Source organism: Corvus kubaryi, unplaced genomic scaffold, assembly GCF_017639235.1.
Source record: "Corvus kubaryi isolate FWS band 111438036 unplaced genomic scaffold, C.kubaryi_AGA036_p1.0 37398, whole genome shotgun sequence".
Classification (NCBI taxonomy): Eukaryota; Metazoa; Chordata; class Aves; order Passeriformes; family Corvidae; genus Corvus; species Corvus kubaryi.
Window position 1 is genome coordinate 25,008,289 of NW_024581137.1, and position 27,160 is coordinate 25,035,448.

Sequence of the window (27,160 nt, forward strand, 5' to 3'; positions counted from 1 at the left end):
GGTGTTTCTTAAATCTAGATGGTCAGAGCTTCAAAAGCAGACAGAGAGAAGTGGTCAGTGTATTTTCATACAGATTAAATCCTCCTGCCCTTCAGTGCATTGAAGTGGAGAATCTGCCATTGCCTCCTTTGTTGCTGGCCAGGGGTTTGCAACCCTCTTGGGCCTCATAAACATGAAATTTCCTCAGCCCAAAGCTGCTGAAAAGGCAATGAGTTGTTTTGCACCTCGACAGCTCCTCCTCACCCTGGTCCTCCATGCGCTGAGCTGGGGTTAACATGCATGAATGCAGCCCATTCACACAGGGGGGCCTAAGGAGGCCCAGGAGCATCTTGGAAATCCCTGCCCAGCTGGATCCTGCTGAAATCAGCAGCACTCCTTGTGTAGTGCAGGCTACCTGACAGTGATAGCAATGCCTTGGGTGGGAGCCTGATCGTAGCTCGGTGCGTCCGTGCCGGATTTGCGCGCTGGTGAAGGCAGAGCACACAGCAGTCGGGGTGGGTAGGGACTGTGTGCATTAGAAGTTTTATGACCTGTATTGTAAGTGGCTGGATAGCTTTTGTGCAGCTGTAAAGCATGTATAAAATGTGTCTCAAATGTATTTTCATGGCTTCATAAAGTGTAGTTCATTTATGTAGGTACTTTTTATTGTAATCCTTTATCTTCAACATGGAACTGTTTCCTGGTACCGTTTCTATTTTTTCTTCTCTTTTTTTATAAAAAGGGGTAAAGAAGAGAAAAGAAAAACTGCTTTTTTGTTACATGCATCAGGAGAGTCCTTAAGTACAGTAATAGTGCCCTGAACTTGTATTTTTGTATTTCTAACCTTGGAATGCAGGCCTAGCAACTAAAAAGCCAAAATGACATTAATTATGGCTGTTCTTCACTGTGGTTTTTGGAGTATAAGTCTGGAACAGATGTTTGAGGGGAGAGAAGGGGGGGAGGAAGGGATGGATTGTTTCTTTTTCTCAGCCCCAACTGGTTTTAATTCTTTCTTGAACATTTTGAGAATATCTTTAAACATTTGCCAGAGTTCAATTAACATCCTGTGACTAAAGGTGGAAAATGTCCTACTTTGTTTTTCTTCAAACATGTACCTGCTCTTGCTTCTCATGCCAAAGCCAGAAAAAGAAAGGATTCCAGCTGGCATAGGTTTTATTACTGTTACATTAATTTGCAGGTTAAGCCTCAAGTTGGGAGGGGTCTGCTGGATTGATTTATTTATTTACTTTTTTATTTTCATGATTTTTAAAAAGTGCCATGTAAAACACTGCCATTTAATTACAGGAAGGTTATGCTCTTTTTTGGTGAGTGTTTAACAGCTTATTCTTGTTTACATGAAGTTGTAGAAATCTACTTTTAAAATATGTTTAAAGTAGAGATTGTGTTCTTGGGTTTATCATGTTTTTCCTGTACTGTGTATAAACACAAGATTGTACATTATTGAAAGCCCTTTTTTGTGGAAAGCAGGATTGAGGGAAAAAGTTTATATAAGAATGCAAAATAACTTCCCGAGACTATTGGCGCAGTGTGACCATAAAACCTCAACAGCACATTGTGCAGTGACATTATAACAATTTGCTTTAGCACCTCTGCAGCGTTCTCAGAAAGTCCTGCTCTACAAAACACATGCCGTGGTATCAGTTGACTGTTTTTTCCAGAATCAGTTCTTTACATGCATGTTTTTGTGATTAGTTGCTGTTCCACAAGTAATTGGAAGTGGGGGGTGGTTTTTTTCTTTTATTTATCTTATTACATGTATGTTTTATTTGCATTTATACTTTCAATAAGTTGTAACATATCTGCTTATATAGGTGTGCAAGTGGATTTATAAACTTTGGATTGGGATTTACAGTGGTTTAGTTTTAAGGACTGTTCTTTGCTATACCAGTATCAAGATACAGAAATACCACGAAAGAAAATGGCACAGAGTTGCTCCTAAGGCCAGAGTCCAGCTGCTCCACCAACCCCAGTGTTGGCTCTGGAGGACTATTTCTTCTTTTTAACCTGAGTGTGTTAGTTCTGTTTCTCTAGTAACCCAAAATGGAGAGCAGATCTCATGTGTAAATAGTTCTCCATTTTGCAGACAGTGAATAAGAATATGTAGCACTAATGTCATACTTGTAGCACTTTAAATAAAAAACTTTATGTTTATTTTGTACCTTTATCATTTTAGCTTAGCCTCCAACATTTTAGGTTGATTTCCCATATAGGTTAGCTCAGCCAAAATCATTCTGTACCAAAATACAATGTGTTCAGGTTTGTGTTCTACCTGTAGGAGTGTCTGCATGCTTTCCAAAGTGAATTCAAACCTTGTAATGGGATACATTTTCAGTCACTTAAAATTCAGCGTGAGCTTACACTGAGAGCATTGAAATGAAAACTGCAGTTGGTGTGAGATGTTGGAATTGACCTATCTACCATTTCATTTAAAACACTAGTGTGCTCCATGGACTGGGTGTGTAACTATGTATGGGTTCATCCTTGTTTGAAGTACCGCCCTCCAAAACAGCTGCGGGAGGGATCTTTTCAGACCATCTCTGTGCAAGTTACAGTTGCCGTTTGACTGTGAGAGAGGGGAGAAGATGTCCAGAAACACCTACCCATAACCTTAGTTGCTTAAATGTTCCCTCTTTTGGTATAGCAGTGGAGGTCTGAAAGTGTGGTCTGACAGCTAGTCTTTAAATTATGCGAACAAACATGAAAAAGATTTTGGTTTTCGGGTTTTTTTTGTCTAACTTATTTTCTCTAGTGCTTTTAAGTGCCTTGTGCCTAAAAATAATGATAAAAACCGTATTGTTCTTTGTATTTGAATCCATGTTCACATGATTACATGAGAAGGTACATTTTTGAAATTCTCTTGGTGCTCATTCATTAGCTGAGCCTTGCTTCAGCCAGAGACAATAGAAGATTAGTTTTTCTGGGCAGTAATACGTCCTAACAGCTCGTTATTTAGCGCTTGACACTTGATCTGAGCTAGGTGAGGACTGGAAAAGAGAAGAGGAAGGCTGGTTTCTCCAGAAGACATTGTTCTGGCCAAAACCTTCTCTGACTAGTGTCGTGGGAAAGAGGATGCTGCTGGCAGTGGTGACAGCTGAAGGCAGGATGAGGGAGTGCTCCTGGCGTGAGCAGGCCAGCAGCGGTGGCCACAGCCCACAGAGCCTGCGGGACACGCTGTGCAGGGCTGGCAGCGGCCAGCGGGACAACCCTGCGCCCCCAAGGCAGTAATAAGTCATAATTACTATTTTGGTGGCTCTGTTGTGATTGTGAAGAGGGATGGAGGCCTCTGCCAGCCCTGGCAAGTGCCCATTTGACAAACCATAACCATCTCAATCAGCTCCCGCCAGTGACAGCAAAGTTCCAAGTATGCAGTTGGCTTTGAGAACAGAATTGCCTCTCCTCACCCAGAAGTGAGGATCAGAAATATTTGCTGGGAGATGAGCAAGAACTCAACTGCATGTGCTTGTGCCCATGTGCCGGAGAAGGCTCCAGCCTTCACTGAGGCGAACCTAGTGCTTGCTGTATTTAGGTGCTTAATCCAAACACTGGAATTGCCCTTACTGTCTAAAATGCCAGTGTCTGTAGCACTGCAAAGTGCTCTGTTAAACTTCTCTGGGTTTTCTTCAGTTGTGTCTACATCATCTTTGTGGACATGAATGGTAGAAGTGTTTTTGAAGATCTAAGAAATTAATCTGAGCAGGCTTTTCACAAAGGCTGAAAACTGCTTTCTGTCCTCTGAGTCCCCTCTCCCCCCACCCACTAAAACAAGCAAGCTAGCAAAGACCCTGGCTTAGTCTGGCTGGATGATCTAGTGTCTGACATTTGTTGCTGGAGTTCGCAGAGCCAGTGCACTCTGCTGCCCATACCAGCTCTCAGCTGAGAGAGTCCTGCTACAGCTTCTAGACTAAAGACTTGCATAGCAGCTGTTATTTAACTGGTTTGTATTTCATTGCCCCTAGCATTTATTTCCTGTTCTTTATATAAAGGAAGAATATTTCATTTTGAATGACTTGATATGTCTTTAGATCAGCAATGAGTATCAGCTGTAGGGACACTGCCCCTGCTTTCAGGTATGGAGGAGGCTGTGTGCATCCATGGGCACAGAGGGAAGAAGTCTGACAAATCCATAAATGTGCTTTAGTGTTAACCCAAAATTCACATAGTATTAATAATTCACTTTTTTTATCAAGAAAACTGTCGCAGTATATGGGAATGCAAGGTTCTTAACATAAGAAGTGCTCTCATAAAACTGTTTCTATGAAATACAAACTGCAAGTCCCGCACGGGACAAAGTGTGAAGCTGAATTTTTGTGAGAAATCCTTGGAATTACCATGAACTTTCAATGACACTAGTAATGTTGGTTCCCACTGCAGTAAGCTATTTGCTCATAGTTATTCATTGTTACTTAAATGTATCCTTTCTGGTCACAAAAATAATTGGCAAGGATGTTTTGGGTTTGTTTTTCTTCATGGGAGGAGAAAGGAAGAACTCATAATGTTTTTGATCAGTGGTCAAGATAGATCCTACTCATTAAAATGGCACACACAGCTTGTGCTGGTTTTAATCAGCTTTGTCTTTTTTATATTTAAAGGCACAGCAGAGAAGGCTTTGGATTTGAAAAGCAATGTAACAACAAATGCTGTGCACCTGCTAGAACAAAGATTCATTTAAAGTTCAGGGGAAAACCCTCTAAATCTCACGATAGAATGAATTCGCTCAAGCAAAAGGCAGAATTTATCGTGGCTGCAGTGGTGTGAATACAGAATAAACCCCAGAAACATAAAAGATAAAGCCTCAGATTTTCAGCTGTGTAGCTGGGATGTTGTCTATTCCAGAATGTCAAATGAATTAGCTCTCTGCAAAGCATTTCTGAGCTCTTTAAATTACTGACTTCATCTACTGGAAAACAAAAAAGTAGTAGATGGGCATCGAAGAGGTGAGATCTTTGCTGTAGGATTAAGTGACATTCTCACTGATTTTGATAGCAAAACTGACTGGCAGCAGAGGTGTAGACCAAGTCTTTATGGTCGGCTTTGCTTTTTGTCAAACAACAAAGGCTTCTTACCTTACAGGCAGTAATCATAATCCCTTTTCGTGCGTGTCTTTACTTTTGGCTGTGACATAGACAGCCTCTTCATTTGTGATGGGTTCTTTAAATGCAGTGTGAAAATTACAAGAGAAAGAACTTGCTGGAACTCTTTGTGACCCAGTATGTTTTGTGGCTTCTCATAACGGGTAATTTTATGTGATACCTGGCTCCAATATGACATCCTGTGTGAGTTGTGCCTAGTGGAGTCCACCTCCCCTTTGAGGAGTAGTGGCATTGTCTCAGCATGGAAAATTGCAGGGAAGAAAAAAAAAACTAAACTAGCCACTCTTTCCTTGCCTTTGTTTTGTGTCATTTTTTGATCTGCTGGGGGCAGCACAGATGAAGTGAGTCTTTTGGCAAGGCCACTGGAGCGAGGAGTGGGGAAATGGCTTTGTGGGCCAGGACTGAGGGAATATTGCATGCGAGGGTGCGTGCAGTATTAAGAAGATGTTACTGAGTTATTTGGATAAGAAAGCAGTGGTTTAGGTTAGGCCAAGGTAGAACTGTGTAGGGTCTCTGGATGAAAGCCAGATGATAAAATTGGTTATTATGTTAAAGAATAATGAGCTAGCAAGGAGCCTCAGAAAAAGTATTGCCAGAGGAAAGAGATAGAGAGCAGGTTTTTTGCTATGATAGAACTAGTATTTAGTTATGGTAATAACATTGTATGTTTGTACAGTGCCTTGCTGAAAGCATGTGCTTCTCTATCAGCCAGATATTTAGATGCTTTGTCTTTGAGCACTGTGTGTCATTGAGTTTTGGGGGAGGTTTTTTTTGCTATTTAGACTTCTGAAGCATAATTCTGATATTTTTCCTTTGAATACCTGGGGGGGGAACATTCAGTCCACTTCCCAAGCGTGAGGAGAAAGGGTGAAGCCATTGGCACCTGTGCTACAGGAAGGGCTCAGCTCAATGCCCAAAGTCACGCAGTTGTTACACCCTGGAACAGGCCATAGGTTGGATGCAAAGGTGCTTAATTTTTTTTTTTTTTTCCTTTAAAAAAGTAAATATTTACAGATATAATTTTGAAACACCAACCAAGTTTTTAGGAGGAGAAAAAAAAAAAAAGGCAAGCAATTAACTAAGTCTGTCTCGATCAAAGTGCGCTGCCGTGCACTTCCCCTCAGCGCGCTGCTGGTCCCCGGGAGCGCTGCCCGAGGAGCGGGGCTCAGGTTGCAGTTTGTACACCTGACGTGGAACCCAGGGCCAGCGCCTCCTGCTCCGGCTGGGAACAGCCTCGCAGAGAAACCGTGCTCAGCCCTGCACCACTTAATTAAAATACCTCATCCAGGGGCTGTTTATAATGGCAGCGCCAACCTGCGCGTTGTGCTTTTTGTTTTCCCTCTTGTTTTATTTCCCCCCTCTCTGATGTGTTGCACGCAGTCAGTGAGGCACCACATGGGTTGCTGCTCTTAGACACTGACAACTGAGGAAATTAAATTCTGAGGCAGAATCAGTTAAAAGCATGACTAAATTGGTGTTGTTTTTCTATAACAACTGAAGCAACATAATTATTTTAAGGTTGAATTTTTATTGCTAATGATTTTTTTTCAAGGCAGTAAATTTTTTTGCATTTTCCTTATATTAAGATCCTTTTAAATACATTTTGGGATTTCTAATGGCTTTTGGATTTTATTTTTTTAAGAGAGTAGAAGCAGTTGAGTTCAGTAGACACTTTTAGATAAAAGCAGTGATAGACTGCAGTTCCAGCTTCATATGAAGTCATACGGCACCAATAGTATTACTGTTATGAGCAAGAAGAAACACCTATTTATATGGTCATTCATATGAAAAAGCTTATTGTATTTGTAAAATCTGCAGTGACATCTGAATTTAAAAATTTAAGACAATGGAGCATTTGCTTATACTGGTTAAAGAACTGTTTTGAGTGTACTAGACCAAATCTTGCATTTTTGTTCAGGTAAGCCAATGAAAAGAAAACCGTAAGAATGGTCTGATCTCAGAGATGCTTACACACACAGTTCGGTCTCGTCTGTCTCTCTCCTTCACTGAGACTGCCTTTGAGTGAAGTACAGACAAACATTTTTACAGAATTGGATCTTACTGTACAAAGTTACTAGAAAAATTCAAAGAGCACCCCTTAATCTCTTTAGGAAAACCTAAGGAAATGCATAATAGTACTGACTGCAGCTTCTCCCCACTGTTCTGTGTATCTCTTCTTTTATACATTGTATTGTATATTAAGTTTTAAAGAGCACTGATTGTTGCTTTATGAAAGCATACTCCTTATCATCACTAGAAGGAGTGGTGTCCCTACGAGATGCCATACAGTCTCAAATGACGTTTTCTTCAGGAGTACAAAATCCTATTTGGGCGGAAATCACACGCTCTTAAGGGGGCTCACAAGGGGGGTGATTATAAAGGCAGAAATTGTTGGTATCACTGTTTAGAAATTGTATATTTTGTCATCCTAGGAGTGCCTATGTGTATTTACAATAGGGTTTTCTGTTTCATTTGCTTTAAAAAAACCCCACTGAGCTAAAAGGTTTGAAAGGAACAGCTTGAGGAATTTTTTCCATCAAGATACAATCACGGGCAGGAAATCGTAGAAGCAGAGTTGTGGTTCTGCCTCCATTTTTTTATTAGTTAATTAAACTATAACAACTCTTAACTTCATTTTAGGTTAACTGTTCCTAGAGTTCAGAAATATTTTAAGAGGTCAATAATGCTTTCTTTGGCTCTCACTCATTCAGAGTGGGATGAGGAGCCGCAGTCAGCAGGGCAGAGTTTTCCAGATGTGCTGCAGGGCCTGTGTATGCGCTCATGTCGACAGTTGTCGCTGGTGGGAAACCATCCCTCTGTCCTCATCTGCACACCACCCTGTGCAGATGGGAGCCACGGGAAAGAAACATGGACAGCCTGACATCTGTCCTGACCAAAGCTCAGGAGCCCTGGGTGCTGGCAGCTACCAGCTGCCACGTGTTGTTACTCAGTGCTGAGTCTGACTGGGATTGCTGGGGAAGGGGGAGTCCAAAGAGACAGTAAGTGGGGAGTTTCACCAGAAGCAGAAACACCGCTAAGAACCCGCTGTACTTTGCAGGATGGATTTTCCCTGTGAATTCAGGTCACTTCATGAGGCATCTGTCTGCATTTTCCCCTCAGCGGGTAGAGCTGCTCAGAGCCGTGCACTGAAAGGGCACATGAGGGAAGAGCCATGCAAGTGTCACATAACTGTCTTTAATAGCGGGAGCTATTCCAGCACTTGGAGCCAAATTGTCTTTCAGCAGAAAGGATAAAATTTAGCAGCGCTGGGAAAGGGAAAGAAGAAAGGGGAGGAGAAACACAGCACCACCTCCTGCTGACACCACAGAAGTTTCCCTCAGCTTTCCCTCTCTCCCTCTGTGCATATATTTTCTTTTTAATCAGCTGTGGCTCTTCCCTCCCCTGCTTTTCTTTTTTCAACTGTATTTTTACAGTTGGAATTCTGCTTTTCTAATTTCTCTTGTTTCACATTTAACTTCTTCAGAGGATTTCATTAATAGTTATTGCAATTAAAAATAATAAATAAACTCAGCACCAGCTGCTCAGATGGCTGTCGTAGCATATCTGGAACATAATGTGGTCTGTTCAGGGCAGCCACACAATGCAATTTATACCCACACCTGAGGGAATGAATTTCACAACTATAATTGCTACAATATAATTCTTATTAATGTTGTGCTATAATTCCTATTAATTCCAAAGGGCTAGTAAATGCATTAGGACTTGTCAACATATTATTTTACACTGTTTATGATCTGTAGAATTACACTCTTCAGTATTGTATTGCATAAAGAAATGCCTTAAAATTAGCTTTAATTGGAGGAGGGGACGGAGCACATTTTCTGTTTGGGCACTGGGAAAACGGAAGAATCCTGGTGTTTGAGAAGCAATGAAACTGCATTTTAAAATCAGTCCTTTGAACTTTCTGTGCCATGCAGTTAACAGTTTATGAAGATATATTAATAATGCCTGTCCTGGTTATTAGAAAAAGAACCACTGGTGTCTTTATGAAGGAATAAATAACTACAAGAAAGATAGGGTTATAAAATTTAAAATAACTGTCTTCCAGAAAAGACAAAAGTGGGGAAATTACAAGTCATTGTAGCTGATGTAATAAATGCAGAATGAGTTATCTTGCTGTGCTCTTATTTATTCTTGTTTTATCTGACTATTCTGCTTTTCTAGGTAGTGAATATGATGAGGAGGAAGTAGACTATGAAGAATCAGACAGTGATGAGTCCTGGACTACAGAAAGTGCTATCAGCTCTGAAGCTATCCTTAGTTCAATGTGCATGAACGGAGGGGATGAGAAACCTTTTGCCTGTCCTGTTCCTGGATGTAAAAAAAGATATAAGGTAAGTAGTAGTGCAGACCTACCTCATTTCCTGCTGGTGTAGATGGTGGGGGAAGCCTCTAAAATCAGTTTGCAGTATTCTCATTTAGTAGACTTTTCACAATTATTTTTGTGACATTTTAGCAGAATATTTTTTTCACTGGTTTCCTCTCAAGCACAGCCAAGTTTATCAGTTTTACAAGGGATGTCTGTCTGTCAAGAGAGATTACATACAGCAACTCTTTTGCTTTACACATTTTAACGAGCTTTGTGTTATTTAGACAAATTAACTGCAGAATGCAGGAGCAAAATAATCTCTTACTACAAGCAAAATAAGCTCTTGGGTCCCTTTCAGAAATGTGAAATAAAAAGCTTCTGTCTATCTGTGCCAGAAAGAATTCCTTCTGCTTAACTGCTAGAGATATCACCTCCTCTTTAGTGAGATGGTGCCCAGGGTGCATTTTCTGATAAAGATGATGTGTGGAATGTAGTGGTTAACATCGTGCAGGCCAGAATTCACCTCGGGAAGACTGAGTCTTGGAGAAATTCTGGCATCATTCTGTCCTGGGTCCAAGTTCCCGTGACCTGCCTGCACAGTTGTCAGTGACCACATGTGCAGGGCTTGCATCCCTCTGCATGACACCTGGGAAACAATTCCCTGGCCCCCCTACCCCACCCCACTCTTTACTTGCTCTCCATCATGAGAAATTTTTGTCTCTTTATGTGAGTGAAGGATTTCTAAACTGGAACCTTGAGCTGGCCAATGTAGAACATGCCAGGATGTTACAGGAGTGTTGCTTCACGTGCATCAGTGCAGAGACATGAAATTGTGTTGAACATCTTGCACTTCAGTATGGTGTTCTTTAACCATTCACATTTGGGAAGGGAAGTAGCGTGTTGGCACACTTCCTCTAAGTCATTTTCTAGAGTTTTTGCATGAACTACTGGAAAATCCAACCGCTGACCCTACACCCTAGAAAAACCATGGTGCCTGGCTTGGTTTTTCACTAATTGTATTTTATGGCTTGTCCTTTAAATAACTGATAAGTAGGGACTTAAAAGGGAACAGAAATATGAAATAGAAATATAGGAAGGCCAAATAGCATTTGAGATAAAACAGTTGTGGCAAGAATGGAGAAACTGTGCATGAAACCATGTAGTGGATGAAAATCTGTTTCAGTGATGCTGCAGCAGCTCCCACAGCAGCAAATCACAAGACTCAGGTTCCTGTACAGACCACTTAACCCTGACAACACTATTTCATAAGACATGGACAAGGAAGCAGTGTGCTGTTTTCTTAGTGACATACAAGTCTTTTTGCTGAGATTATCCTGAACTATGTAGTGTTTATTCTCCAGTTACTGGAAAAACTGAACACCATTTCCAGGGCCAGGGCACAGGGAAAGATGGTTTTGGACTACTTGCAAGTATTACTTTGCAGATAAACTCACATTATTGATGATCAGTACTTTCCTTGTGTGTGGTAGGAGCTGTGCCAGACAGAGGGTATGGTATAAAAAGCTAAATCCCTAGCTCAGGAAGCAAACAAGCCATGGTGATTTTTAGAAGTCATGTGCCCAGAGGGCATCTATGCATTGCAGAAAACATTCACTTAATGGCAAAGGCTGGAAGGAGAACCCTGTAATTTGCTATATCCTGTCTGTTCTCTGTTTGACTGCCAGCCCTCTGTCTTTTTATTGCCCAAATGAGCAAGCTGTTTGTGCCTGCTTCTGCTATCTCACTACCTTCATCTCAAATGCAGGAGGACTGTCTATAAGGGGTATCTTGTACACCATTAATGGTAGAGCAGCCGGGGGAAGAAGTTAATGACCCTTAGAGGGGCTGACAGGGAGCAGCAGCAAATAAAAAGTACCGTATTCTCCTAAGAGACTCACCTCTGTTTAGTCCTCATAGGAAAACACATTTCCTTAAATTCTGCCTCACCTCATTCTCTTTTCTCTGGGCTCTGTTTCCTCCCTTTTTTATTTTCAGCCTATTCTTTTTCTTTTTGCATTTTTATCTTTGTTTCCTTCCTTTTAGCTTTGTGTCAGCTGTGTTTCTTGTTTCCTCTTTATCTTCCTTCTGCTTAACCCACTCGTCTGACGAATTATTTGCAGAGTCTGGGTAGGGAGTCCTGTGATCAAAGCCCTGGGATTTTCTGGTGGGTGCTGGATAATCACAGTCAGGACTGTAAAACAATTATAGTGCTCCAAACAGGAACACAGACATGCACATACAGTAACTGCCAGGCTCACTTTACGGCTGAGAAAGGATGCATTCCTTTAGGGAGCGAGGAGGAAAGGAGGATATACAGTTTTCTTTTGTCTGGCCTTAGGTGACGTAAGTTTGAGAAGCAGAATGATATTTTTAGAGATTTTATTTGTATTACAGTACTGCTTAAAGGACCCAGTAGGGATGGGGCACCTTTTTGCAAACAATGTTCAAGGATAAGAGACAGCCTCTGCACTGAAAAGTCATTATGGAAAGGTAAATAAGACAAGAATGAGTACAACAAATACTCCCAAGGAATGGGCTGGGGCAGACAATGGAAACTGTAAGGAGAACATGTTTATACACAAGCCCAGATGTGTATCAGAAGCCCCTGCTGGCCTCCTGCCCAGCTGCTGTCTCCTGGCGCTTTCCCATAGGCAGTGCAAATACTCATAAGCATTTCGTTGTTCCTCAGGAACTTTTATTTTTAAAAATTGTTTGCTTGTAATAGGTATTGGTACTCTGTATAATATGACATAGATTTTCTTGAGAAGCCACAGATCCTGGGGGAAATATTTTTCTTTAAATTACATGTAAATTTCTTTGTGGGATAGTCAGAAATATCTAAATCAATGTGAAACACACTGACTTCTAGATGCTTTAAACACAAGTCTTTGAAGTTCTGAAGCTTGCTTTCTTCTCTAATTTTGCTTACTGAGCTAGAAATGAAGTTACAATTACTTTATAGTTTTCTGTTTATGGATATTTTTTTCTTCCTGTGATTCATCTTTGGTGCCTGAAATTTGATTTTTAGAAAATCATCTGTGTTATTCAAAGGAACCCAAAGGTATTATCCTTTTTTCTGTGGGGTTCACCCTCACCAGACTTCGGATTTACATCCAAATTCAGATGCCCTGTCAAGAAGTGTATGGATATCAAGTAGTTAATGTGCTTTGCAAAATGCCACCTGTAGGAGCTAAAATGGGATTTATGAAGGTGTTGGTTAGTTTTCCTTTTATTTAATACCCCTTGAGTGGTCTCCAGGTCTGGAGAAGGACATTGGAAATGCATATAAGATGTAGATAAACTTACTCAGGCAACATCCAAAGAGCAAATGATGTTTGAGACATAGCAGATACAACAGACCCCAAAAATAATGCATATATGCTAGCATAGAGAAAACCCTAGAGTATTTGTCTTGAATTTTCTAGTTTGTGCAAATTTAGTAATAAAAAGAATAGATTTCAGTGCATACAGAATGTAGCTTATATCTGTGACTTTTCTTTGGCCTTGGGCAAGAGGAAAAGTGAAACCTCCCAAGGCTGCCGAGGCATTGGGCTCGTCTGTCTGGCAGGTGTAAGGATGAGGGTCCTGTCAGGTGGCACAAACCCCCAGGAAGGCTGACCTATGAGTGGTGAGACCCAGCAGAGCTTAGGGAAGGAGAATATTGAAGTGAGAGGGAAACAAGGGAATTTACTTGAAAGAAAGGAGCAAGCCAGAGCTTGCAAGTCAAACAGAGGAACCAGACCCACAAAGAAAACTTCAGGATGAAGAGCCAAGATTACAAAAGCATGTATAAATGTCCAAGGCTGAAACAAGAAATCACTCAAACCATCCTTTTGAGGTGTCTTTTCCTACTTGAAGTGGGGCTGCCAAGTTCTCTGCAGTGTAGTGCCTTTGTGAGTCCTGCCGTGCAAAAGGGGCCCTGCCCAACAAGGGCCTTTGTGTCCGTGCAAACCAGGTAGTGCCAGTCTAAACTTCTCTATCGCCTCCTGATCTGGTCCCAGGTTAATAATTGTTTCCTCCTGTTCCAGATTTTTAGAGTGCCCTTCTACTGCCATCTTCTTCCTCAATCATCTGTGAGAGTAAATAGTGAGCAACCTAAGTAACCAGAGCAATAAAAGTGATGTACGAGTTTGGCCGTGGCTTTTGCTGTACCTCAGCAAACTGAGCCCAGACGTACAACAAAGTGTTTACATTGCAGCAGTGGAAAAAGTGCCGAAGAGTCGCTGTAATTCTAACACCAGTTTCCTTTTAGACAGAAGTACAGGTCAAATTTCACGTTACACAAGCTCCTCATGCTATGGTTACTGTTTTTCAAACCTTCCATGGCCTAATTCATCCCACGTAGGTTTCTGCTTTAGAATCTCCTTAAATTTTTCTGCCTGAAAATACTTCCCCCCCCCCGCCTTCACCAAAGCCTGGGGTGTACTGGGGCTGATGGATCATTAAAAAATCTGGATGAGATCATGGCATAGTGAGGGTATTTGTGATTGCAGATTTACGGCATCTGTAGCAATTCACAGCAGCTCAAAAGCATCCAGAAGTGGTTTCTTAGAAAAATTAAAAGTTTAAACAGGAACAGGGTTTTTTAAAGAAAATATTGTTATTATAGATAACAGGGCATGTTTTTAAAATTTCACTGCGGCAGCAAAAGTTTAGCAGGTCACACCCAGATTTTCTCCTCTTTTGAAGGCATAGGTCCTTAAAGGTACACAGATGATGGCAGATGCCTTACGAAGTCCTCATGCCATCCAGTGGCAGTCCCAGCCCCCGCACCCCAACAGTTCTGTGGGTGCTGGCGGTTGAAACTAGGTGCAAGATGATCCAAAAGCTACCCCAGGATCTCAGATTACTTGCAGAGAATTCACTTGACTGCTCTTGAGGCTGATGTGTAGCTTTGATTGGCTTTTGGAGTTGTGGTGGTACAGCTTTCTGCCTCTTCTGAGTGCTCTGCACCCAGACAAACTCTGCCCTGATGGCTCGTGTTCCTGTGTCTGGTTGGTATCGGAGATGGGGTATTCTCAGCTCCCCACATCTCAGGAGACAACTGTGCAGGGGTTGTCCAGCATTTTTAAGGGTGTAAAGGACAATTCAGAGGCTGGATTTGCAACCTCAGGTGAGGATTCAGTGCCTGGATGCTCTGGAGGAGAGGAGCATGAATCTGTGGGCAGAGCAGTTGCTTGCAGTCTTGCACCCCTTTTCCAGGGTGGATATTTGAGACTCTTTTTTTCTGTGAGTTCCAAGCTGGAGCTTCCACTTACTGTAAGCTGCACATTGATAAAACTTGTTGTTTAAAGAGCCAAGGGGACTTTCTGTTACGTGTAACACCAGGCAGTGGTTCAGCAAAGACAAAATCCCTAAGACCTAATGGAGGGGGTTGTTTAATATCCAGGCTGTTGATTTTAGCTTTTTTTTTTTTTTAAATCTTAAAAAAAATACTGAGATACATATCTGGAAACTTTAGAGAGAACACAGGAGAGCCTTGAACTGTTTTTTTTGGTCACAAATGCTGTCTTCTTTGGTACCATCCTAGGAGAAGCTCAAATGAAAGACAGTATGCCTTTGTTTACTCATCCAAAAATCCAAGCTCTTTTAGTGGAACAGATGAGAGACTTCGGTATACTGCATAGAACAATATCACAACAGCTGCTGAGATCACAACAGCTTCTTCCATCTTTGCCAGAAATATGTGTAAAGGAAGACAGGGACGTTACTTTGATTTATGTTTAGTAAGGTTTTTGGTTGATGTGGCAGAAGTGTGGCCTGTTTCCTGCCCTTGCCAGTGTAACAGGGTGTGTGTTGTGGTGTTGTGTTTTGCACTAGTGGGGATCAGCTCTCCAGTTTTAGCTGTGGAGTATTCCCAAACAATAGTTATTTTGAAGAGAGCTTCTCTGGATTATTTTCTAAGTGTCCTGTGTAAGTCTTTGAGTTAAGCATTCCCTGCAGTTAATTCTTTGGAGGCAATGTGTAAATGATCAGAATTTGCTGGAGCTTAAAGACGTATCTAGAAACAATGACACAAAACAGAACAGACCCACCATAGGGGGAGTCTCAGCTCTTTAAAGAGGTGTGACCCGAGTCTTCATGCCAATTCTTTGTTTGCTTGTAAATGAACCTCTGAATAAGATTTGTCAGTGCTATATGAAAAAGATGTCAGGATGCAAAGAGCAACCATGTGTGAGCCCATTAATTGGTATTCTTTGGGAAGTGACGTATACTGGGAGATAGAAATCAGGATTACCCAGGTAGGTGAGTTTCGAGAACCCCACAGATTATTCTCCTTGTCCCACTTGGTACCTTGGGAGCACAGCCCATGTGTAACACCCAGCAGGAGCTCATGGCAATTTATAGGATCTTGCTCATGACGCTGATCCATTTTCAGTTTTTAACTGGAAGCAGAGCCCATGTCCACCTGGCCAAGCACTGACAATATCCCTTCTCCCTCACAGAATGTGAACGGTATCAAGTACCATGCCAAGAACGGCCACAGAACACAAATCCGCGTACGCAAACCATTCAAATGTCGCTGTGGAAAGAGTTACAAGACAGCTCAGGGCCTGCGGCACCACACAATCAATTTCCATCCCCCCGTGTCTGCTGAGATCATCAGGAAGATGCAGCAATAACATGCTGGTCACAAATGTGCCAAGAAATCCTCACCAGCAGTTGCTGATTTTGAGAACAGCCACCTTTTTCAGGGGAAGCACTCAGCAACCCTTTAAAAAAATTAAATGCATGCTTTAAAATTTTCTGTAATTTTGGAATGATGTATCTTTGTAGAGTTAATGATTTTGTACATTTGCACATGTTATCATCATACCCATTTTCATTACTTTGAGATAAGGTGCTATAAAAGCTATAGGTTCTTCAGAACATTTTTCTCCAAAAATACAAAAAAAGGAACTAGGGGGACATTGTGTATTTAGTTGTACTGACGTGTGGGACAGGAGCGTGAGGAGGAGAGCTTGGCACTGACATCCTTTCAAGATTGTAACGTGATGAAGACTTTTGATGCATCTGTCAATGTGTGTGCAAAACCAAAACAGTACCGCCCTCGTCAAACTATAGTTAACATGCCTTACATAACGGAGTTATCAGTGGAGTAGCAAGTCTTTTAGGTAATGGAAATATAAATAAGAAAGAATGTTTAACATAATATGCTAAAAATATTTTCATACTTAAATAACATACATAAAAAGGTGTGCTTGCTGTATTTTATATTATCTTGCAAATCTTTTTTTTTTCTCCCTCTTGAAATGCTGAAAACCTTGCCATTCAAACTAGTAAACAATCACTTTAGTGTTAGCAATTACATTTTTTTCTCTGTACAAGATGTCATATTATGTTCATGCCCATCAAACTTTTGAGGACCAATATCCCAGTCCAACTAAATATTTACCCCTGAACTATCTGTTAGAAAGACACTTGGAAATACTTAAGTGCAAATTTATGTGTGTGTGAGAAACAATTATCTTCATCTCAGATGAAGTTTTGAAGCACTTTGTAGTTCTCTATTGCCAACAGATTTAATGTTTTATGTGTTGCCAATTCTTGCAACTACTGTACAAGCATGTGCTGCGGTTGCAAATAAAAATGAGAAATTCAGCGCATGGTTTAAGGAGGTCCGTTAGTTGTGCTGAGGGAGTTCTAATGCCTCTCCCTCACATTCATTGTTTTGAGATTTTCTTTGTGCATTTTTTGCTTCTCATTGTAGGTCACCACATTCCATATGGAAGTGTCTGTTTAGCTTTACAATTAATTTTGCTGAAATAATGACATTTGAGCCTTACTGAAGATTAAGTGCTTCTTGCAGCAGGTGGTCAGAGACTGACTTAAAAGCCAACATGAGAGTGCTTCGTGTCTGGACCATACCTGAACATTTGTTGCTTGCCATCCTGCCTTGAGCATTCTTCTCACAAGTGCTATTCCTGGAGTTCAGCTGGCTGGGAGCAGAGGGTGGGCACCTTCCACCAGCCCCGGCCTGAACACTCCTTTGCCTGGCAAGGGTGAGGGAGGAACTCCCAGTGTTAACACAGTCATCGCCTTGGCTTGGTTCCTGTTCTTTGAAGTGCAAAAGAAAGCTCACATAAAGGAGGAATGAGCTTTCCCTGTTTTGTTTCCAAAGCTTTAAAGGAAAACTTTTTAAGGATGACAATTACCTATTCTCCAGCAGAGTATAAATCTCATTAAAAAACGTAAGAATCATCCTAATGAGCGTTTAGAACAGCCGAAGTGAAGTGAAACATCCCTCTCTCAGATCCCAGAGAGGTGACCGTGACAGCCGGGTTTAGAGGATGATCCAGACATGAGAGTTACTGGTACACACAAGGCCCCAGGTGGCCACTTCCCACCTTCTGCAGCTTTGGCAACAGATCTGGCCAACAAACACATTTTGGCTCTGCTCCTAGTGCAAGAACTACAGGCTGGGCGAGTTCGTTCAACAGCTAAACAGTTATAAAACGTCATTGTTGCATGTAAATTCCTTTCAACTATAAAAATTAAATTCCAGTTTCTATTTACCTATTCATTGTGACAGTATTATTAACAGGTAAAGATGGGACTATTTTGTTATACTGTGTATAGTGAATGTATTGTACTGTGTCTGTGAAAAGTGTGCTTTAAATTATATTTTCATATGTTTTGTTGGGGACAAAGTACTTTAAGTTTGAAAGTGACAGAGGTTTGTTTTAGAACTGAAGGCAACTTAAAGAATTCCTGTCAGGAAAGCTGCTTATAAATGTAAATCAAATCACATTTAAAATAAACTGCCTCTGACCTAAAAAGACTGCTCTACTGTCATTCCTAACCGGAAGAGTCAAGTTCTTGGGCTGTGTATGGTCTTTAATTTGTTTATTTTACTTTGGTATCATCAAACTCTTGGAGCCTGTTCTGTTTTCATCTGCTGTTGAGTTGCAGTAAGAAAAGCAACTTGACAAAAGATGCGCATTCAGTACTTCCATGCTTTACCTCAGGCCCCCTCTTTAGACTGCAACTGGCACACGAGCACTGATGAGTTGCTGCTGCCCAGAACACAGCAATTCCTCCATGTCATGCAGTTTTTAGTAACTCCTGCATTAGTGGATATCATGAGAGAACTGCAGACAACAGAAGCTACTCCAAGCCTTAATCCCAGAGTCTCCCTCTCAAAGAAAGAACATAAATAGATGTGAGGAACAACCAGCCCCTTCTCTGTCATACAATGCTGAGTCATATTCACTCCTAAGTAAAATCTACGTTCTGTTTAATTTCAAAATGGGCAGCAGGAAAAACAGACCACTGACTCCATGAATAATTCTGCTTTTAATGTAACAAGACTACTGTACAACAAGTGGGAAGCAAATTTACTTAATACAGTTAAAGTAAATATAAAATGTTTAGATATACACACGTTTTTACTTATTGGAAAGAAATACATAAAGTTAAAACGCAAAAGGTTTTAAAAGCCAGAAGGAACACAATCCACTGTTGAGAAAATAGAACAATATTTTCTACTGAATAAAACGGCAACATAATGGCAGTGACTTTTTTAAACAATTACTTTTAGGCATTTAAGCACAGCAGTTTCTTTCAACTCAAAACCACTGCCTTAAAGTATAACGTACCTCATTTAACGTTACCCCTTAAGGCAAACATTCTAGTTGTGAAACTGAAGTATTTGCCATTCCTTTTGTTGCAAGCCTGGAATCTCACAGTACATGCATCTACATCTCAGAAATGTACTAGAAAACTATATTTTCATAGGGTAAGTAATGTAACTTTCCAATTTAAGTGTTACTCAGAGAAAAACTACATGGATTTGCTAGGAGAAACACCTGCTTATTACATTTTTAATTGTGCCTCAGTTGTCAATGTTAAGAGAAACCACAGGTGTTTTGGTGACCTTTTTTAAGTGTAGCTGAAGAACACCATGAAGCCAGTCTCATTTTTTCTGAGGCCCAGTCATTCCTGTGTCCTTAGGCATTCCACTAAGTAGGGGAAGAAATTCCACTAAGTAGGGGAATAAATAGCTACATACACAACAAGGTGGGAGGCTGTGTGTCTCCTTAGTACAATGTTAGGCAGAGAGAGAAAAGAACCCCATAGCAGCTTAGAGCCACGGCTCCCATTAGAGTACATGAGCTTTTAATCAGAAGTTTGCACTGTTACAGAAAGCTGCGCTGCTTTTGTTCCGGAGGTGGACTACTCAGAGTGGTGGGGTTTTAAGCTACACTGCAAAACAAAGTATTTAATCAAAATTTAATACGTTCTGATCAAAGTGCGTCTGGACGTGCCTCTCAAAGCCTTGCTGGTCGTAGTCAGGTGGGAACTGCTCGCTGCACATGGGACACACCTTCCAGTGGCTCTCAACGTGCTCCTCAAACTTGCTCTGGTCGTAGTTCGGGGGAAACACCACGTCGCAGAGAGGGCATTTCTTGTGCACGTCAAAGCTTCACGAGGAGGCGGAGAGAGAAAAAAAAGGGAACAGTTTATTTCTACTTATTCTGTTAATGCAAACTAAAAGCAGGGTCCTGCTGCCACCAACATTAAGAACTTTACTACCAACTTAAATTTGAGTGGACTTTGGATCTAAGTATCATCCAGTTCATTTAAATGTTTTTGCCAAAGCACTCGATACAGTCAGAGCAGTTTTACACACAAATTCCAAAATAACCTGGCATTTTAAAAGCAACATAATTTTGACCTTATTCCAGCTACCACTGAACACAAATCTACTGAATGCCTTAATGGCCAAACAGTTTCATGGGAAACCACTCTCTCTGCTCATAAATGCTTGCTCTTAGCAAACATAACACTTTATAAAAGCTCTAAACTTAGGTTCACAATTAGGTTGGCAAGAGAGGAGAAAAAACAAAAGTTATTCATTCATTTACTAAAAAATTGTCCAAATTCCATCAATGTAAGGAATAGCACGAACACCCTGCCCAGTCTCACGGCATATTCTCTGCCAGTTAATTGTAAACCAAACATCCATTGAAAATGCTTGGCAGCTTTTAACCTCCACCCCCCCCCCCCCTTGACTAGTTCTACAGAAACCTCTCCATGCCCTCAAAGACCAATAAAAGATAACATCTACCTTGAATCAAAGCAGAAACCTGTGCCCCGCTCACGCAAGAGAAGACTTGGAGGATCAGGAGCAGAAGGTACGGTGTTGTCATCATCCTGTTGAAAAGAGAAAGTATTTTAAAGAATAACCCCTATAAACAGCTTTTTTTTCTCCTCAATACGCATTTTTGTTACCAAACAAACCCAGATGAAATTTATGTTCACTCTGTAATTTGTGCAGCACAAGTTTTACTTTTGTGCATCTTGGCTCTATTCTGCAATTCGATAATACAGCACAAAATGGAGTAACTTCAAGGTGGAAATACAAGTACATTCCAAGATTTTTGGAACTCCAACTCCTACCTCATTTTCCTTTTTATCTCAAAGATGCCTTACAAGCAAGAGTAAGGAATTATTTAGCTGATCTACAAAAAAGGACGTGTGAAGGAGCACATATAACAGCACCCGTACTGTATGTTTTATACAGGTAACTCATATGCATATGGAAAAATATTTCAGTTTTATGCTCACGTACTTTATGTAACCCCTTATGAAGCATTAATGGAAACAGGGAAGGATGGGAAAATTTCCTCAGTATTCTTCTTCTGACAACACCTGTTTAGTTTCAACCATTTAACATTTCCATTAAGCAGGCAGTGGGGCCTGCTATGACAGATGCTGGAAACAAACATAATCTTGCAGTCTAACCTGTTTGCACCTGCAGTAAAAAGGGCATATGAGTTTTAAAACATCAGTTGTTCCTTTTGCCACGAGAGAGATAGGATGGATGTATTAAGAAAGAAAAACTATTTAAAGTACTCTTGAGCTACAGTGCTACAGCTTATATAATGCCAAAACCACAACAAATTCGCTGAATACCAGACTGACACACACCAGGACTTAAGCAAGAAAATTAATATGCATCTTCCATCAATAAAACAGTTCAACTACAAACACTGGCCAAATTAACACTTAAGTTAATTTCTTCAGTATAACCCCTCTCCCTCTCCTCCCTTTTTTTTTAAAGCCATTTGTCTTACTGCTGGTCACTTGATAAGATAAAATTGTTTACATCTTTCGCCCTCTCTTTCAGCTTCTGGCAAGTGTAGTACCCACCACATACAAATAAAACATTCCTCCTTGTTCCTTTTTGAGAAACATCTGAAAAAGAGGACAATGCCTTCCTCTGCACAAGTGCACCTGCACTGTCCTACATGGCTGCCCTGCAGAACTCTCTTCAACAGAAGGCAAGCACATGTAAAGCCTTTGGAATGTTCTACGGCTACAGCTTTCTCGTGGCCCAGTTCCCGTAATTGTGAAATTCATACTGTGTGTTCCTTACAGCAGCTTGTGACCCAGGCCCTGCACAAGAATGTCAATACTAAGTATGTAGTGATATTACCCTGTTAAGATACGGAACATTTGTCTCTTCAGTGTACTTTTGCTCTTGGCCAAGTCTCAGAGATCAGTTCTTAACCTTCTGGGATGCCTAACCCACACAAGAAGAATGCAAATGTCTCTGTGTTGAGCTGTCCTCACAGAGATGTTACAGAGATTACTGTGTAACCAAGGCATGGTCAAACAGGAACCATGAGAACTTTATCTTAGTCTGAGAGGACTTCCCAGCTATTCTAATTACAAGTTACAGTAAACACTATACAGTCACCCAGAACTAAAAATTCTCACGCAGTGCTCTGGGGTAACTCGGAACCTCTGGAAAACAGAGAAGGTGACATTGTATTGGACTCCAACAGCTGTCTATTTCTGTCATTACTGATGGACAAAACTCCTAAGTGTTCCATGTAAAACAGAGCACTTTATGGTGGGAGGACGGATCATCATGTTTCAGTGGTTCACTGCCACTTAGTGCCCAGTACCATGCAGCAATCCATTCTTTATTCTTATAAATGAGGTTACATGAGCTTTTCAACCTGGCATTTCAACACCCATCACTCTCCCCTGGTGGAAAGAACCATCCTTGACAGCTCAAAAGACAAAATGAGGTGGTAGTTGAAGCTGCTTTACAGAGAGTTGGACAACAACTGCTGGGACACCAGCCCTCAGTGGCTCTGCCTATGCTGTATTTTAAGCAAAGGCATCAGCTTACTTCAAGACTATGTGGTTGAGTCATCCAAGTTATTTCAATGAAAGCCCACACCCATAACTTGAGAGAGTTTCATCTGCCCTTCATGTAGATCCAAGGCCACCTTTCTTGCAGTCCATACTGATGACCAGGGACATGGACATGGCTGCACATTCTTAGTCTGAGACCTCTACAGTGTCCTGCAGTGAAGTAACACAGTGGGTACACAGCCTCAGGTTCTTATGAAAAGAGACTGGTACCATGTACCCACAGGCTGGCACTGTGGTCCTCTGGCATAACAAGTGCCAGGCCTCCTAAACTCAGAAGCCTGAATAATTAGGTGAATAAATTATAGAGGATGCCTTTAACATCATGACTTAACTATCATCACTGGACTGTAACTCTGGCTCTTTAAAAAACTGCCACAATGAGTTCCTTAGATTAAGTGAATCATAAAGATAAATACAGTATTATACACTAAAGCATGGTAAAAAAAGGGGGTTTGCCACTAGAGGAAGAAGGGAAGCCAGACATGCAGTGCAACTCGATTAGCTGTACCAAAACCAACCAATTCTGTCTCAAGTACTGCTTTCATAATTACAACTGTAAGCAGTTCCAGGATTGTCAAACAGAAATTAGAAAGCTATGTGACACAGTACAAAACCACAGACTTGAACAGTCCCATCCCCAAGTGCTACAGATCATTTTAACATGCAGCAGTAAGGAACCCATCCAAGGCCTTAAACAACACATGAACAGACACAGGGCTGACGTGCAGTGTGGGTACACTGGGAATAAGGGCACATCCGTTTTATTTCTGTGATTCAGTTCTGCTGTAGGAGTGAAATCAAACTCATTCCTCTAGGCCTCTCAACCTCTCTGCAAGCAGTCTGCTCTCCCAAGAGACACCTGGATACCAATTGCTCCTTTTATGTCCTCCCTATACAAAAGACAGTAATTGGCTGCCAGGGTCAGATCATGCAAATAATGCATTGTGGGGGTTTTTGCTAGAAGAAAGGCCATTTTGGAGTCATCTGAAAAAATATCCTGACCCGCTGCTCAGTTGCCAAGAGTTATATTCTCCATCCCCCACATATTTACTGTGACTAAAACATTGTTTAATAGTCTCAGGATGGTTATTCTGGGCTTGCTGCCAACTGTAATCAGGACTACACTGCTAAAACTCATACTTTAGTTTTATATATATAAAATATATACATATATATACATTTTGTTTATGGATCTCTCCCTTACTGCTAGGAATTCTTTGCTGCCAACAATTCCATCTTGGTCAATTACAGCAGCACAAGAAATGGAAAGTTAGTGTTGAGTAGATGATGGCAGGAACTTGTGGCAAGTCAGCCACTCCACACAAAATCACCACTGTGCACGTGTTCAGCTGGCACTACTAACACAGATCAGCTTATCCCTCTCAGAAATCACTGTTTAATTCGCCTCCAAGTTCCTAAAGTCAAAGGTGCAAGAATCCTGTAAAGTCTTCCCAATCATACAAAACTAATGGGTTCTTATGTCAACCAAACATGTGGAAGTGCCTGTTTCTAAGGAACCAAATTTTGGGAGAAACCAAATTGGAACACAACAGCACAAAAATTCCGAGGGATTTGAATATCTTGTGTTGTATTAGTTTGAGAAATTAAGGGTGTTGTAGTCACTTCCACCACTTCATGGCTGTTTTGGTAGTGATTTACCTCTGATGATGAACATGTCTCCTTTATTTATCTAAGGTAACAGATCTTTTAGCCATAAAGAGGTGGAAGTGACTACAACACCCTTTATTTCTTAAACTAATATAATGTGTAGTAAATAGGAATGAGGACAGGAGGACAGCAGAAGTCCATACAACAGTAGTATTTCAAACAAAGCAGCAAGCCCACCAATCCTCTTCTTCTGGGAGGGAATCCTCCTCCAGCAGAAGGCTCTGCATGCTGCTGATTGAAAAAATGCAGAGAATGACATCTTAAATAGCTTATTTTAAAAACAGTCCAAGAAGTGGTAATCTCTTCATATTTATCATTTTATATTTGCTGTTTCTTCTGCACAAATGACAGACTCTTCTTTATAATGAATCCCCTACGTATGTGGAAGTTTTCCCAGGTTATTTATTTACATCCTGCCTCAGAACTGTTTTGTCTTTGGCATATTACTAAGTCTCCCTAGAAAGATTCCTGCAGCTTCTCATTTCCATATAAATTTGTACACTATACATAAAGTCTGTCTGGGTGAGGAGCAAGCAACTGATTCTCAACTGCAAATAAAAAATAAAGATACAAGTTATTTGATTTAAAGGCACCTTTTCTCAAGCTGAACTTTATTTAAGCCTGTTATATTCCACCTCATTACAAAAATCCAAGCTGTCTCTGCAAACGAGCACAAGACTCTAGCACTGTTTCTCTTGGGTTTGCAAGAGGGCAAAGCACATAGATCAGAGAGAACACCCTGCTAATTAAACTGTAGCAGATGACTAAAGAAGAGAAGAGCGTGTCAGATGTAAGAGCTACGTCAAGAATGATCAGATTAAATATGCGAAATGTGAAGTAAAGGTGGGGACAGCATTAAGCTCACATTTGAGATCTTGAACAGGCTGCAAAATCTCTGACAGGTTTTCTAATTATTCACAGTAATGGACATTGGGAGCAAAAGGCAGGAGGGAGAAATACATTTTTCTCCATTATAGGTGCTGAGCACCAGGGCTAAAATCATGCCTGTCTGAACACTGATCAGTTTCTGCAAAGGTTAATAGCAATTAAATGTGGCAAACTAGACTAAATGAGAAACAGGTCATGATACCATTGTACTTGCAAAGAGCACAATACTTTGCAGAAAGGTATTTCTTGTTTAATATTTTTGAAGGTGCAAGAGTACTTGGAATAAAGAAGAGTAATAGGTCTGTTCCTGTTCAAATGAAGACGTACAGTCCAATTTATTACAGAAGCCATTTTTTTATACCAGAATGTGCAAGTTAACTGTACTAAAAAGAAAAGCTAACCAGAAACTTGAAACATACAAAGCCCAAAAAAAAAAAAAAAAAAAAAAAAAAAAAAAATCAGTGGAATTGTATCCCTTTCAGTTTAATCAGCTTTAGGTAACAGTCAATTAAGCTCTTCCAAATACATGTCCAACAGCAAAAAGCATTCAAAATGGAAATTAATAAATGCACATTTGCAGAAGACAGAATGAAAGATTAATATATTAGAATAATGTATCTAGTAGGATACCAATTTACAGTTAGCATTTAACTGAAAATACTGGTATCTGAATCCTTTATATTTTTATTTGTTCTGTTCCACTTAAGTTCCTACATTGCTATTATAAAATGAGTGAGATGTGGCTACACTTTGAGCTCTCATTCTACCACACAGGAGAGAAAAATCATGAGTTGAGATTACTTGGGTTTTTTTTACTTTAATACTTAAAAAGATTAAGAAGCTAGTGTCCTAATACCAAAACAAGCTGACAGTAACTCAAGAGATTAGGGGAACAAGTATATTAACATCAATAGATATGCAGGGTTTTCTCCTTCAAAGCAAGCAAAATTCACCAAAAAATGTTTCAGGGAAAAGAAAAATCAATTGCAAATTTACATAACAATAAATCAGGCCTATCAGATATGGAAAACCTATGTGAACCTCTTGGTAACTCATCAGTAAATGTATGAAAGAAAATAAATAATAAGAAAAGTAACTTGCATTGCCATCCTCAGGATCTTCTAAACCATCAGGCCGACTGAGATTGCGTGAAGGCTGGCTACACACGACATTGTCTTCTAGCTCCCAAAAGGAACTTCTAACAGGTGGTCTTTGGATCTCATCAGGATTAAAAGCACCATCTGCTCCATCTGAAGAAAAATTAATTAGGACATCTTCGTTCAGTAGTTTGTATTTTGAGATTACAAATGTGCTACCTTACCTTTAAAAATCAAGAGTTAAACACATTTTCGGTTTAGATTATATAAAACAATAGGAGAGAATCAGCTTCCTCCAGAGGTGTTTAAAACTTTATTTACCTTACTGACTCTCATCATAAAATAAAGGCCCTTTACTGATGTTCATCAGTCAGAAAAGGCTCTGTAAACCAGTCTGAAGGCTGTTGGTACTTAACCTGAATAAAATGAAGCATTGCTTTTGAAACAGCGAGAGAGAAATTATATTGGGGGAGTGTGAAATTTACTTACCTCTTCTTTCCTGAATTGCGTAAGGGTTTCCATATTGCAATACTGGTAGTCTGCTTGGCACTGCAGGAACCGGTCCATTTTCCTCTGAATATGGGTTGCGAAAATGTAATGTCTGCTGTGAAGTCTGTCCTTCCATCATCCTTCCAGCTTGATCTCCTGGTGTCCTGCCAAGTTCCTAAATTATGCAGAGTTCGAAATGTAATTAACCTATGGAGCCCTAGCAAAATTTGAAATGTTTATGAAACATGTTTTTAAAAGAAAAAATTGCTAACCTTCCTACTGTCATTTCATTTTGATCTTATGCCAAGTATACCAAAACACCAAAAACAGTCAATGAAGAAAAGAAAATACAAAGAAGATCTTTTAAAGAGACACTATTTTTTCTTGGTTTGTTGTCAATTAGTTCTAATTACATAAACAGAACT

The 27,160-nt window shown here is 40.5% G+C and overlaps 2 protein-coding genes across 8 annotated transcripts in view; one reads left to right on the forward strand and one right to left on the reverse strand.

Moving 5' to 3' along the window:
• JAZF1 (JAZF zinc finger 1) overlaps window positions 1-18,200 on the forward strand; it is a 188,453-nt gene extending 170,253 nt beyond the window's left edge. The window contains exons 4-5 of the mRNA XM_042042837.1: window positions 9,276-9,445; window positions 15,867-18,200. Coding sequence (XP_041898771.1) covers window positions 9,276-9,445; window positions 15,867-16,043 — 347 coding nt within the window. The 3' untranslated portion in view covers window positions 16,044-18,200. The remainder of the gene's footprint in view (window positions 1-9,275; window positions 9,446-15,866) is intronic.
• Window positions 18,201-18,698: 498 nt separating this feature from the next.
• Window positions 18,699-27,160, reverse strand: part of TAX1BP1 (Tax1 binding protein 1) — a 56,022-nt gene continuing 47,560 nt past the window's right edge. For all 7 annotated transcript variants that reach the window (XM_042042831.1, XM_042042830.1, XM_042042829.1 and 4 more), the window contains 4 exons: window positions 26,736-26,910; window positions 26,251-26,399; window positions 20,492-20,577; window positions 18,699-19,844 (listed from right to left, as the gene is read on the reverse strand). In XM_042042831.1, the coding sequence (XP_041898765.1) occupies window positions 19,643-19,844; window positions 20,492-20,577; window positions 26,251-26,399; window positions 26,736-26,910 (612 nt within the window). In that variant the 3' untranslated portion in view covers window positions 18,699-19,642. The remainder of the gene's footprint in view (window positions 19,845-20,491; window positions 20,578-26,250; window positions 26,400-26,735; window positions 26,911-27,160) is intronic.